The following is a 14377-nucleotide window of genomic DNA, read 5'->3' on the forward strand; positions in this document are numbered from 1 at the left end:
TGATGTGATTATTTAGAGAAGACATGTCACTTTGCAGATGAAAGGTGTGCATTTTAAGATAGAAAGGTGTCATTCTCTAAATCACTTAGTTTATGTTTTGGAAGTATGAAGTCTGACAGCCTCCTTTTCAGTCTTTATCAAGATGCTGTCACATATCATTAAATAAATGATACTTGATAGAGTATTTTGACTATATAGCAATAGGACACATTACTCATTTGTTTAAGTATCTCTCATAATAAGTGTCAGATCACAAGCCACACTGAGATGCCAAATTACCTTTTCATAGGCTGATGGTGTGCCAAAATGCATTGTCCTGGTCACATCTGTTGTACCATCTCTTCAAAGACAAAAAAAGATGCAGGAAGCAGAGGGATGGGGGAGAAAGATCAAAGTGAGAATGCACAAAAAAAAATAGTCGCACTGCAGCAAAGCAACCAAGCTCAAAACTGGGTAAAGTCATCTGCTCATGATGTAACAGCTCTTAATCTCCAAAATTCCTGAACATACACATCCCAGATGTAGCAGTAAGGATTTACAATTCAAAATGTTATCTTTCATCCATAAGCATCCCAAAGCTCTTCGCAAATTAGAATCTAAACTGCTCATAAAAATGATGCTAATTTGAGGTTTACCAACTGGTACCCATCCATAGAGAACAGAAAAGGCCAAATTTGTATGGAAGATGATTCAACAGCAGTTTAAAAAGATATACTTATGCACAAATGACAGCTACCAGCTCAGGGAAGAGAAATGTAAGGGGGTACAGCGTCCCTTCCATCCTCAGGGAGTCTTGTTCTAAGATTTCTACAAGTTATCCAGCATTTGGATAGGGGTTAGTCTGAGATGTCTGAAACTGGCTCTAAGTTCCTTCTAACAAATATCAATTTGATCCTGCTGCCAAAAACACAGAGGCTCTTAAACAATGAGTTCCCTTTGAAACACTCCTGTGCCTACGCTTTTCCCCTGCACACACAGGCCATGGTCACAAAGAGCTCACGGTTTAACTTCTTAGCAGGGCCAAGCAGAGCATCCCTGTCACAATGCTGTGGCGCCATTGATGTTCAGCTTATATTGTATTCAAAGGGCTGCTTTTCACAGCGGCACTAAGGAAATCATTAATTAGGCCATCAGAGGAAGGAAAAAAGATCTCCTTGTAAAAATCTTATCAAAGGATGCCTGTATGGTTCTTCTGCAAAGTTCTTCCTGACTAACAAAAAAGCATACCTCTAAAGACAAAAGCTCATCTCAAAGAAGCAGCCAGGCCTGTTCTGCATCTTAGTGAACAAGCCATTTCTCATCTATTTACACTGGTTAAAAATACCACTTCTTTCATTTTCCATGGAGTCAAGAGTTCCACAGTAAACAGCTGCAGAGATTTAAGGCCACTGAATGTCACTGTCAAAACAGTACTGAGTGAGTCAACAGACATATGACTCCCTCCCAGAAACACACCTGAGACCTAAGTATCCACTGCAATGAGACACCCTGTCTCTGAGTCTCTCCCTGGAAAGGCACAGAACACCACAAACCAGTGCTGTCCTCCCTTGCTCTGACCTCGGCATCAGTCAAATCTGCCCACAGGGCAGACCTGGCAGGGGAGGTGCCTCACTCAGCTGTGCAGGCTGCTGTGTAGGCAGCCCAAACCTAAACAGGGCAGTCAGGCCTGTGCTAGAGCACAGCTACCATTACCCTGGTAATGGGACTTATGTGAGAACTGTACTTTTAGACCTCATCCCCTACCCCAGACAAGGCTTGTCAGCAGCCCCAGTCTGCTGCCCTGAGCCCAGCTCAGAGCCTCCTGTCACACATCAGCCACCCACTGACTGACGCATTTGGCTTTATAAAGGGGATACAATGAGCAGGCTGTGAAATGGCACTGTGCTCAAAACTACATGTTACCATGCCCGCCATAGCAATGGGGAGCTGACCCTGCAGGTGGTCACAGGGAGCAGAAAATATAGCACCATTCATCCCACTCACTTGTATTGTGCTCCTGAGTCAAGGAGGTAGATCTCGTTCACAGACAGCGTTCTGTTGGTCTCAGGAACTGGCCTGTTCAGTTAAACACAAAGCTTTTTGTTCCACAGTTTTAAGGTCTCCAGCCCATGTCTGCAGTCCAGAAACCATATTAAGTGCAAGCTTGGATGCGTTGGCTCTGATTTCTTGTGGCAGTGATGGAAAACACACATGCTGAGCCAGGGATCATACTGAGGAGTGTATTTGTCTACAGTAAAATAGCACTACAGTACAGTATAGCTTTGTTGCTCACAGCAAAACCCTCAACATCTGTTCCTGGACATATTTCAGAACAGTCTGCAGTTCATACTCCTCTTTCTCAGACTTCTACCCCCAAAACAGCCCTTTTCTATGGCCCCTGAGCAGATCAGCATGATAATACATGCATGCTGCCAGCAGGGAGAGATTTTAATTTAGTAAGTGTGGAAGCTCTGGTGGAATAAAGAGAGATGGCAATCAACATCTCCCTAGAGTACTCTGTTGTGACACCACAATGAAGCCTGACAGCTCCTTCCAACTATGTTTGCTGAAGGATGAAAGGAGAAGCTGTGTTTCTCTTACTTGTAGTGAATGATGGCTCCATTTGGACCTGTGCTTGATATGGTAGCAAAACTCAATTCAACAAAGTCTTTCTGTTGGCTGAAAGAAAAGATTGTGATCACTACAGTACAAGTGAGAAGAGCACACAGGCACCTGAGGTACCTGGAGTGCCCCATCATCAATTTCACATCGCCTCAGCCTTCCCCTTAGCCTTGAAAGCCATCTGGGCAAGCATACTTGGGTAGGAGAGTTGTACAGATTGAAGCCCTATCCTCCCAACCATGTGGAAACCTGCTTTCCATCTCTTTCTTACCAGCAGAAAATTCACCACCCAACCCACCTATGGAACACATGTCCTGAACAATTTCTTCTTTGTTACTTATTTACTCAAGGGCATTTTTAGAAGTCTTGTTGATGTACGTATGTACGTGAGTATCTCTCAATACAAATGGTGCTCACTCTCCATCAGAAGAGAAGGAAATTTAACTCTCATATCAGCTCCTCTGTGGTAACAAAGCAACTGTCTTATATTTAAGTGTCCTAACCTGTGGCATTCCTCATTGCTATCTCAAAAGAAAACTGGATAGGATCCAGTGGGCTGGGACTTCTATCTCCCAAGAGACCCAATTCTTTCCCAACTCTTTCAAGCATTCAAAGAAATCCTGTAGTAATGGTTTGTCCTCAGATAAAATTTATTTGCGAGTGAGGTGGATTTCTAAGGAATGAAATAAAAACAAAGTATAAAAACACCACCCAGAAACCATCCTCACAGGGGATTTACTTTTTACCTGCGGAACTCCTCTGCTTTGTCTGCAGCAATTATTTCTGTTACTGTTCCTTTTGGAACCTAGTGGACAAAGATGTAGGTTGAATTAGCACACCAAGAAAATGCTAAATGCTTAAGCACTTTGTCTGTGCATTACAAAACCCAATCTTGAAGTGACCTCTTTCCAGGCTTTTTGTCCTCATTCCTCAGTACTGACAAGCACCAACCTAGCAATATTGTGCAGGGCATGTGAGAAGAGGAAGCAGAGAAAGACAAAGCAGTATTGCTGAACCCTGACTAGGAAGCAGTTAATGCAGTGTTAATTTCACTGAGATATGTGCAGAGGTAACATCTCACAAGACAACATCTCTTCACAGACAGGTTACACTAAGCTTAAACAGTTCTCTCCAACAAACCATGGTATTAGCAGAATTTTTATGCTTCTAAATAAGAAATGGAAGCAGTTGCAGGAAAAACAAAGGACGTCAAATTTTACTTTAGGCATTTCATAAATTAAAACCTGTGACAACCTCCTCAGGACTGGACAACAAGCAAAGGGAAGCAAGAGCTAGGTTTCATAGCCCCTGAGGCAGACTTCTTGAGGTACTCAGACATGTAAAAAGGTACCTTTGGGAAGCCATCAAGCCATCTCCATAGGTAAAGTCAATGGACTCAGACATGCAGTAGCACAGAAGGAGCACAGCTTAGTAAGTTGCTGTGTAACACTGGGCACTCTGCACCTTCACTGTGTACTTCCAGAGAAAACATGACTAATTTGTCTTTATCCCATTTTCACTGCATATGGGCATGACTGCACCTCTCCATTCATAAACGCCAAATTTGTCCATACTGCCAGACAATACTGATCACCATGAGAATAGTGCTGAAGTATTGCACCAAACTGGGTATTTCTTCATGATTTATACTATCAAGCCAGCACAAGACAGTATTAACACTATATTAAGCCTATTCAGGTCATTTCTCACCTGCTCTGGCTTTGGTCTGTGTAAAATGAATGGGGGCCTTGGATGAAAGCACGATTGAAATCCCCACCAACAAAAAACAGATAAAACCCCAACTGTTTTTCCACTTTTAGCAAAGGCACTATAAAGACTATAAAATTTTATGCTCATGAAGAATTTTACATAGTAATAAAATCTCCAAGTTAAAAAAAAAAAGAATACACTACCTCTTTCTCCAGCCAGTTAAAGAGCTCACACAGGGCAACAGCATCTTTAATCTGTGTTAAAATAGGCAGAAGGGAATTGAGAAGACAAAAGATTTATCAAGCCTCAGTATAAACAGGTTTTAAGGCAAAATAATTTAACCTGCAAGTTTCAGAGACACTAAGAGATGATCTAAGAGGTCTTTCTGGGTTCTGTCTCCTGAAATTAATAAAAGCACTGGAAATGTATCTGGACAATTAAATAAACATTAATAAAAGTTTACTGCTGGAAAGTACCATATTGTGAAGAATTACCAAGTACACAGCAAACCCTACACATGACTTTCAAGTCCCTTGTGCTTCAACACGCAAGACCTTGCATTTCAGCTTGTGGCAGGCAACCACACGACACATCTGGTGATGTGACAGGGGAACATACCCTTTGGGCACATAGCACCACAGTCTGTCACATAGCTTCTGACTTTTCTCGTGCCTGATAACCCCATTTTTTCTTCCTTTTTTCTACATGCTTACAGCATGCAGGGGCAAGGAGACAAGTATACAAGAGCAAGGCACAATTTTGTCCTCAGGTGGCCGGTGACAAAGTGTCTGTTCAGTACAAGTATTTTTACTTCCCATTACCTAACAGGCAAAGAAAAGCACTGGAATAGAAAGCAGCAGTTCCCAAGAAGCTAGCAGAAAATATGGAACAAGTCCAGAACTGCCAGCCCTGCTTTAACTGCCACACTTCTCCTCTTGTGAAAACTGCTGCTTGAAATTTAGCAGGAAATAAACAAGAGAAAATTTCAGCCCCACCATGAACCTGTTTCACAAGCAGCTTTTTTTGTTTGAAAATATGAAGCTTTCTGGGAAATCAGTCTCATTTCCATTGTGTCATGATGATGACACAAAATCAAGAGTGCTTTGAGGACACTTGACTGCTCCTGAGCATCTTGAACTGTGTTTTGCACCATGTGTCGAAGAATTTCTCTGTGTTCTCTAGGCTGTGTTTATACAAGTCATAACAGTTTGAAGACTCCACTGAGAAAGACAACAGAACTAGCACAGGGGAAAGAACAGCCTTTTAAAGGCTCATACTCTCAACAACACTTCTCAAGTCTGCAGGGTCTTCCAACAGAGCAAGGCTGGTTCCTCACACTATCACAAATGTTGTTCTTCACTCCAAGGGATTGCTAACCAAGCAAAAAACACTGCTTCAGCAGCAGTAGATATGTGACAGAAAACCACTTTTACCCTGCCATCCACATTCTTATTTACTTTTTAGCTGAAACACTAAAACTGGATGAAAAATGTAATTTCTCTCCCTAAATGTAAAACAAACCTCTTGCCATGTGCAAGGAGACTCTCAAAGCTTCACTTACATGTGCTCTTCTCATTCCTTCTGTTTCCGATGCATTCTTCACAGCTTTTGCAATGCAGATGGGAGTATATGGGGTGAGGTATCGGTAAGCCTGCAGTAGAAGGACAGGGATTACTTGTGGATTAGCCAGACGATATAATCCTGCAGGTTTAATAACTCAGCCTGGCCACAATTTGTACTTTGGCAGTCTCTCTCAACCTTCAGAGCTGGGAAATACTGGTTGTCAGTAGGCAGCTAAGTGCACTGGTGAATAAAGAGGAGAAACAGTCCCTGACTGAAGGAAGAACAGCCACAAGGAAATGCAAGGAGCTTGTCATGAAGCAGGGTGAAGATTTGGATATCCTAATTAGAATATATATCAATGTCTGAGCCATGGGTTTCCTACTGCTGATGTACACTAAAGTCCCAGAGACAGACAATGAGAAACACCAATCCCAGGGCTAAGGTGGAATTTAGGCTGTGCAAACAGACCAAAAGTCACCTTGACTTGTTACCTGACTGTCACCCAAGTAGCAGGAAGCAAAGGGTATCCAGCCCAAGTTACAAGCACTGGAGTTGAACCTGGTGGGCCCCTCAAGGGTCTGGCTCCTCCACCACTGACCATCACCACTTCTAATGATCAGCAGCTCTAACAAATACCCCAAGGCCCTAAAAAACATGAAGGGCCTTTGCAAAGCTCTCCACATATGCTGTCCACTTCTGAAAGAAGCTTACATCAGCAGTTTTGAGACAAAACTTTCCTGTGCCTGGATGGGATGGCCCTACATTACAGTAACTGATCCCTTACCACCTCCCCAGACGTCAGCTGTCCTTAGATTAGCAGGAATGCCTGACTGGTTCTGAACATGTCTTCAGAAATTCACCAACTGAGGTGACTTGCCCAAGCCTTGTCACATTTGGCATCAGAAGAAGGATCAAAGACAAAGTCTTTTGCCCCAGAGCTCTCCGCTCTACTCATTATATATGAGGATAGGGGATGAGCACCTACACAAGCACAGGCTTGGCAGACCTTCAGCAAAGACCAGTTTCACACAAATCCTACAGGTCTAAAAATAGCAAGACAATTACACTACGTTATGCAGGAATTAAAGTACTGAAGAAGCCACAAGTCAGGAAAGTTCTTTTATCAGCTTCAGGGCAATACTTCTCAACTGTCAGATTCTTAGATTGGTTTGCCTTTTACAGATACTGGCAGGTTCTACTAATATTTACATGCAGCTGTAGGCAAATCTATAAAGGGTTTGCAGATCTGTGTTTAACAATGGACTGGATTTTTGCCAGTGTCAATACCTGGCTTTGATGGAGACAGACAGTAGATGGACTTCCAGCACTAGGGCTCTTCAAAGCACCACAGACCAGCTGCTCAGCTGGTGTAAAGCTGAAGAAAGAAAGCCCAGCATGAGGAACCAGGAAACCTCTGGCTCTTCCAATGACTCTCTCAGTGGTTTTTAATCAAGACATTTCAGTCCTCCCTCTCATGCTTTCTATTGCACAGAACTCCTTGAGGCAGGGCCTCTCCCATTGCAAAGAGAGAGCATGTAGCACTGTAATGACTCAGTACCAGCTGAAATTGCTAACAGGGTAAATAATGTCACTACAACTCATTACATTCCTTAAGCTAGGCCAGATCTGCTGTACTTCTCTATATGGATGCTCTGAGTAAATCATCTACAGCAACTTAGCCAAACTAGGGTTAGTCAATTAACTCCAATTACAGCAATTCTACTCTGAAGTCAAAAGAGCAACAACAATTTAACCTGAATGCTCCCCAAACCATTTGCTTTCTGCTACCCTAAACAAGAGGCCATTTGTACCTAGAAATGGATTAAAAGTGTCAGAAGATTTAACCCCGAAAAGGGGCAAAAAAGGGTCTTGCTCACGTACATGTCTTCTTGGTTTTTAGAACAAAAAAAACCTACACAAGGCAAACTTCACATTTCCCTCAAGTCAGTGCAAAGGCACAGAGAGCCACATCCTGTATTAAGGGGATACACTGAAAGTAACGAAACTTTCCAGACCTGTTTGTCCTCGTGCACCAAGTGCAATGAACCTATTGAAGTATATAAGTGGATGTCTTCACTGGAGAAAAATAACTCCTTCTAGTTTGGCCATGACAGCCAAAGAGTGTAAGCAGAGATGTGTGCTGGCATCAAACTGTGGCAGCCTAATGACACACTAACAGACCCTGCTCTTGGGGATTTGTTTTTCAGAAGACACAAAGCTGATACCACTCTTAAAATCCCTGTATACAGAAAAAGCCTTCAGGCCCCATGAGTTAGCTTTTTTGTCATGGATATGGCTATATCATACACATACCTGCAGCACACCCCTGCAGTACATGAAACAGGCAGGAATCATCCTTCCCCAAGTATCTTCTTTCATGACTACTGAATATCAGGTGGACTGCAGGACGCCCAGACTGTCAAGTTCAAGGGTAAGATATAGCAAGTACAGCTGTACTGAAATTATTCTGATGTCTCTTAGCAGATGCACTCACTGTATGGACAACCACTGCCTGCAGGTTATCTGTGTCCTCACAAGGTTCCCTCGTGCAACAACTCTATTGCCCTGTACTTCCTGTCTTCCATACAGGATGTCACATATTGCCTGATATCCTCAAGCCACTGAAATAAATAAGGAGAATGATCTTCAGACCTTCAGATCAAGCCAAATGCCTGCTCCCGAATGTCCTGCTCAACTTTATTGCTTTAGTTTCTGCAAGTTTCCAGCTCTTACTGCTGGTCTGCATAAGGCTGATGCTCCATCCCTGGGCAGCATGACCCGAGTTCACCCTGTTCCCTCTCTCCCTGTACTGGCTTTATCTTAAGCTGACAATTCTTTGGGTAAATCAGCTTAGCGAGTTGGAAGGGCAGCTCTGTCAAGAGCAACTCCAGGATTAACAACCCCTCAATACTCAGCATGGCTGGATCCCTTCCGCACAAGCTCCAGCCTGAATCATCCTTTGCAGACAGGAAGCTGAGTCCAGCTGCCCTCATTAACACCATTCCTGACCGTGCTGGGCAGAAAAGAGGAAAGCATTTTCCTTTTCAAGGGCCACTAACCTTGGGAATGGCCTCAGTCAGAGCATAGCTTGCTTTGTCACTGAGCCACACTTTGTCCTTGGGTGAGAGGCCTGCACCAACAGCCTGCAGCTCCGACAGGATAGATCCATAAGGCATCACCTGGATTTTAAACTCAGGCTCCTGGGTGGAATCGAGCTGTAAATGTTCCCTCACAGCTGGGTCTGTCATCCGGTCACCATCAATGAAGAGTCTGAGAAACAAATCAGACAGAAATTATAGGTGGGACCATATCTGACAGTGGTTGGAGTGAAGGAGGGAAGGAGAAACCACTCTGGTGACATTTCAGGGAGAAAGGAGTTTGTTAATTTATGTGCTACACTTTAACCTATATTGTTTTAACCACTGGCCTTCACACTGCTTAAATCCTGCTTTGAAATTAAGAGGTACCACCCTGCTGAGAGGAAAGGAGCTGACAGCATTTTTGTTTGTACGACACATTCAAACTGGCTGCATCCCATCACTGCCCTTCAAGCAGGAAAGAATAAGACAGGCAAATAATGGCCATTCTTTAATTTTTAAGGGCAACATCTGGAAAGGAAAAGCTAATGTATCACAGAGTTCTCACTTTCCTAAATTGGAAAGTGCAGCTCAACCTTCACATACAGCCTGTACTCACCCAGCCAGGTTTTACACCTCAGACACATCTAACTAGCAGCTTGGAGATGCCTTCAAAAGACTTGTGCTTGCTGAGGTTCATTACACAGGGCAGTCACAGGAAAGATGCCTTCTGTCATAAGCCAGTCCTGAAACTTTTCTACACAGTCCCTGCAGTTTTGAAGTTACTCATCAATGACAGTAAAGTTTTCCAACATGCAGCCCAGCATTGGCTCTTACCCACATTTCGCCCAGGGCTTCAAGGGCCGTCTGTGTTATCTCAGAGTGACAGACAGAGGGGTCAGCCATCACGCCCAAGGTCACCCAGCAAGTCATCTGAGGCACTGAGGAGTGCAGCAGAGCCCTTGGCTGCCTCTCTAGCTCTGATCAGGTGAGGAGAGTAATTAAAGTTGAAGACGAAAGTGCTCAGAAAGGACATTAAAGTGCCCAAGCATGGGCATTTTGAAAAGACAAATGTTTCGCTAGAACAGCAATCCCACAGTAAAAAATGCATCTTGGGGGGACAGAAGAGGGGAATACAAGCACCTGATTGTGTTCATTCCTATGACGGCGTATGCAAAAAACACAGGATTGTACTCAACATCAGAGCCTCGGAGGTTGAAAAGCCCTGGAAAATAAGAACGCCAAGAATCACAGTCCTGGTTCATCTGCTGCAACATTAGAAAAAGCCAAAAATAATCTCAGCAAAACACAGTCAAGCAATGAGTCGTCGTCACGGATGCAGGCCGCGGGTCCAGCTCCCACCCAGCTGTCCCGTGTCCTGCTGCTTTGCCAGCAATCCTAAGTTTTTGCCAGGAGATGGCACCAGAACTGCAGTTTAAACGCTCCCATCGGGCAAGAAAATGGGGTTAACTTCTAAAGGAGGGCAGGCTTGGAAGAAAGGTAGAGGCAAAAAAGACAAGGGGAAAAAAAAAAAGTAGCGTTTGCCCTTTCTGGCCTGTGCGATGCAATTAAAGTTCACTTCTCAACAGCCAGAAGACTTCAAAGGTACAAGTTATCTCATCCCAATCCTTCTCTTGATCATTGAGGGAAAGAGACACAATAGGCAAGACTAAAATACTCCCAAAAGGCCTCTCTCTCATTTGGGTGCCTACACCACCTCAGATTCTGACTGCACAGTCTCACTTAACTCCAGGCAAAGTCAAGAGGGGAAGTAGATGTTCAGCATCTCCAAACTCCTGATTTTAGGGTCACATAAAAACCCCAGGGTATCCAATTAGCTGAAATGAGTTACTCAAGGCAACAAGACCAGCCAGCAGGACAGCTGGGAAAAGAACCAACATGTCCTAAATCACAGCCCAGCACTGTATTCACCGAACCGTGCAAATTCTGCCTCAAAAGTAAAAATAGAGTTTGATTCTCCCCAGGGAAGGAGGAGGTCACTTGGAAGCAGGAAAGAGCCACAAAGAACTCTCTACTGCATGGGTACAAACTTCCTCGCTCAGCCGACTCCCAGTGCAGTAAAGAGGCAACAGCCTCCTCTGGGGCTCTCTTTCTGTCCCCAGAAACTTGTCTGGAGTTTCATGCAGTGAACTGAATTAAATACAATTAAAGACAACTTCTCCCCCTTTCCCCTTTAGGATAGGAAATCAACCAGGCACCTGGCAACAAGCTTCTCTTATAAACTCTGGTCCATCTTAAAAACCTTTGATTCATAACCAAGCTTGGCTTTGCTGCAGACATTTAATCTGAAACCACCTCAGGGCACCAATTTATCATTAATTTAATTGGAGATGCACCTGAAAAGGTGAGACACACAATCTCTGCTCACGCAGGCCTCCCTGGGGAGGAGTCATATTCACCACGCTCCAAAGTACTTCTTTCATGAAACAAGCTCTTTGCTCAGTGTCCCAGATCCAGGAGAGCCCACAGACCACAGCAAGCTAGCTTCACCCAGCACCACAGACGCTGAGCTAGCAGTGCTGTTGCTAGGAACACACGACCTTCAATTCTACCTTTTCAAATCATACACGGCACAGGCATTAGCAGCACTCAGAACCTACTCGTGCCGTGTTCCCACTGCACCAGTCTGTGCACTGGTGATTTCTGGACAAAGGATACACAGCACTAGCAACAACAGTCCTGGGGAAACCACTGCTGGTTTTGGCCATCCTCCCTTCCTAGACACTGGGCTGGGAGCCAAGGTGTGCAGACCTAGTCATCCTGGGGCCCCAAACACAGAGGGGACTCTCCAGCAGCACCCCGCGACCCTCAGTTAAAGTGATCTGGGAATACAAGATGAGCCCCAACTTACTTGTTTAACCAAAGCATTTGCCAAACACTTGGAGAGGGAGACTGACTTAAAAAGTAGTGACAATTAGGAAGATTACTGTGAACGCTGTGTACTCCACCCTTGCCTTATGTATACAAAGCTGCATGTTGCATTGCTTTGTTTATAGCCCAGACTCCACAGCAGAAAACAGACTCCATCTCCCCATAGGGTAAGGCAGCATCAGGATATTTTACAGCCAGAAGATCTCACTGGTCTTTTTTTTTTCCTTCAAACTGCCTCAGGCTTTATATATAACTCCTCTCCCTTTGCCTGGGCTGTTTTTTAAAGGTGGTGATTTATAATTTCCTGGGCCAAAAATGTACTCAGGAGCTGCCCTGGTGTAATAAGGCGCTGTGTAGAAATACTGGCTTGCTGTTTATGACCTGTTATCACCACTGCACGTCATACAAGTTAACTGATCTCTAACAAACACATTGGCTGTCATAAGTGCCTCTCACCCTCGCAGAGGTCTTCCTTTCCAAGGCAGGAAGGACATGTATTTTGTAGGAAGAACTGAGAAAGGAGATGCAAAGACTTACATGCTACTTCATCCAAGGCCGTTACCACAAACCACAGGACTTTTCTCTCAGCCATTTTTGAACGGAGGGCTGCAATTTTGTCTTTCCAGCTGACCCCTGCAAAACACAGTATGAACAGCTACAGTTACCACAGCTTTACTGGGCATGATGATGTAAACACAGACCAACACATTGGATTTTGGAGGTACCCAAAACACACTGTGCTTGTGATAACTGACATGAGCCATATCAAACAAGCTGCCCTCCAGACATACATGGATTTGTTTTGAGGTTATCTAGCCGCTAACAAATGGCTATTTTAAGTTTTGAGGACAGAGGTGCTGCAGTAGTGTTCTTCTCCCTGCATTGTAAGAGGAAAGTAAAATGGGGATAGGGCACTAGAAACAGCCCCTGTCTATTGGGAGTTAAGTTTTTCACCTGTGTAACTCAAGTCAAGTGTGATGAGAGGCTTGCAGGGGCGCTGAGGACAGTCTGTCCAGATTGTATCTATCAGGTTTTCTTTGACAGGCACAAGATCATGGCCAGCACTTCTCAAGGCTTTGGACATCCTCTTCCACTGGTCTGCCAAAGGGAAAGGAGTCAAGAGTGATGACTTTGAAGAACACACACTGGTTCAACCACAGCCCTATTCACAGAGGGCAGACTCAAGAATCTGAATCTCCTCCTTTCCTTCCAGCTTCTTCTTCCCGTTCCCTTAAAAACAAAGCAAAAGCTACTGCAATTAGAGCTCCATAAACACAATCACTACAGCCAGCAGCAGGTACAGAACCTCACAGTCCTGGAGCCTCACGCTTGTGGTGGAGAACTGCTCCAGCTGGAAGACAGATGCTGTACCCCAAAGGGTGCTGTAAGGGTGTCCTCTACCCCAGTGCAGAACCATGCTAGATCTAAGCTAGACAAGAGACCAGATGAGCTTTTGCAAAGCCACAAGACTGATACTTAGTCAATCTGAATCAAGCATATGTCTCCCCTTGCCTCCAGTGACCTTTGAATTGGGCTTAGGGAGGAGATGGATACTTGTTCATCTGATAAAAACGGTACTTCTCCAGGAATGTGCTTCCCACAGGGAAAGCTGCAGCTATACCAAGACCACAAAGCAGGAGTAGCAGCATGAGTTTTGCCTGAGTGTTCTGGCTCCCAACCTGGCCAAAGCACTCAGCAACTTCATACTGAAATACCTGTGCCAAGCCACAGCACAGACAAAAAAAGGTAAACCAGGACTCTGCTTTTCAGGTATAGTTACTGCTAGCCCAGAGACTAGCTCTCACCCCTTGTGTTTTGGAGTCAATGCACTGCTATGAAGCTCTTGTGACACATGCCTAAAAACAACATCCAACCTGTTTTGCGTAACAGTCTAACCCACCATCCGATCTGGGCTGAAACATGGTTATCTACATACCATCATACAACAGCTTAGCTAGAGAAGCAACATCTAGTTGCCCAACCCAGAGTTATAAAATAAAGTAAAACCAACCAGCTGGAATAATGAAAGGGTCCACTCCCACCTTCGAGCCTTCTGGAAGGACACTTACTAGCCAGTCCTCCTGAGTTGGTGTATCTTTCAGACCTCCAAGGATTCAAGGGAAGAAAAAGAAAAATAGGTTCAAAGCATCAGTCATACTGAAGCACTCCCACACAACCCACAAAGTCCATGTTAATGCATCAAATATGTCTACTAATGAATGTCTAGACCCATGGGCAAGAAGAGTCACAGGACACTAAAGCAGGAGCAGTGTATCCAAGATGTTCCCAAGTCCCTGCATGATGGGAAATTCCTACAGCCCAAGCCATAACCTGTCCGAAGTGACCAAATGGTCTGTGATTGTCCCCTGTTTATCAGTGGAGCAGTATCCCAGCCTCCTGCATACCCATTTTCATGAGTGTCCAGTTGTTATCCATTTGATGTGCAGCTTGCAGGAAGTAGCGTCCATCTGTCCACATGGCTGCATGCTGGTCAGTTACTATGGCAGTACCTAGGCAGGAAGGCAGAAAGATGC

The 14377-nt window shown here is 44.4% G+C and overlaps 1 protein-coding gene across 3 annotated transcripts in view; it reads right to left on the minus strand.

The window, feature by feature from the left end:
* XPNPEP1 (X-prolyl aminopeptidase 1) overlaps positions 1-14377 on the minus strand; it is a 34063-nt gene that overhangs the window by 5348 nt on the left and 14338 nt on the right. For 2 of the 3 annotated variants that reach the window (XM_057420921.1, XM_057420920.1), the window contains 12 exons: positions 14249-14349; positions 13855-13947; positions 12798-12941; positions 12381-12476; positions 10095-10176; positions 8934-9144; positions 5873-5962; positions 4515-4565; positions 3348-3406; positions 2581-2658; positions 1984-2055; positions 280-340 (listed from right to left, as the gene is read on the minus strand). In XM_057420921.1, coding sequence (XP_057276904.1) covers positions 280-340; positions 1984-2055; positions 2581-2658; positions 3348-3406; positions 4515-4565; positions 5873-5962; positions 8934-9144; positions 10095-10176; positions 12381-12476; positions 12798-12941; positions 13855-13947; positions 14249-14349 — 1138 coding nt within the window. Of the gene's footprint in view, positions 1-279; positions 341-1983; positions 2056-2580; positions 2659-3347; positions 3407-4514; positions 4566-5872; positions 5963-8933; positions 9145-10094; positions 10177-12380; positions 12477-12797; positions 12942-13854; positions 13948-14248; positions 14354-14377 lie in introns of all 3 variants that reach the window. The other variant, XM_057420923.1, reaches the window with a different exon arrangement.

The sequence above is a fragment of the Pezoporus wallicus genome, unplaced genomic scaffold, assembly GCF_028554395.1.
Source record: "Pezoporus wallicus isolate ANWC-B61680 ecotype Strahan unplaced genomic scaffold, APGP_CSIRO_Pwel_v1 contig_3365, whole genome shotgun sequence".
Classification (NCBI taxonomy): Eukaryota; Metazoa; Chordata; class Aves; order Psittaciformes; family Psittacidae; genus Pezoporus; species Pezoporus wallicus.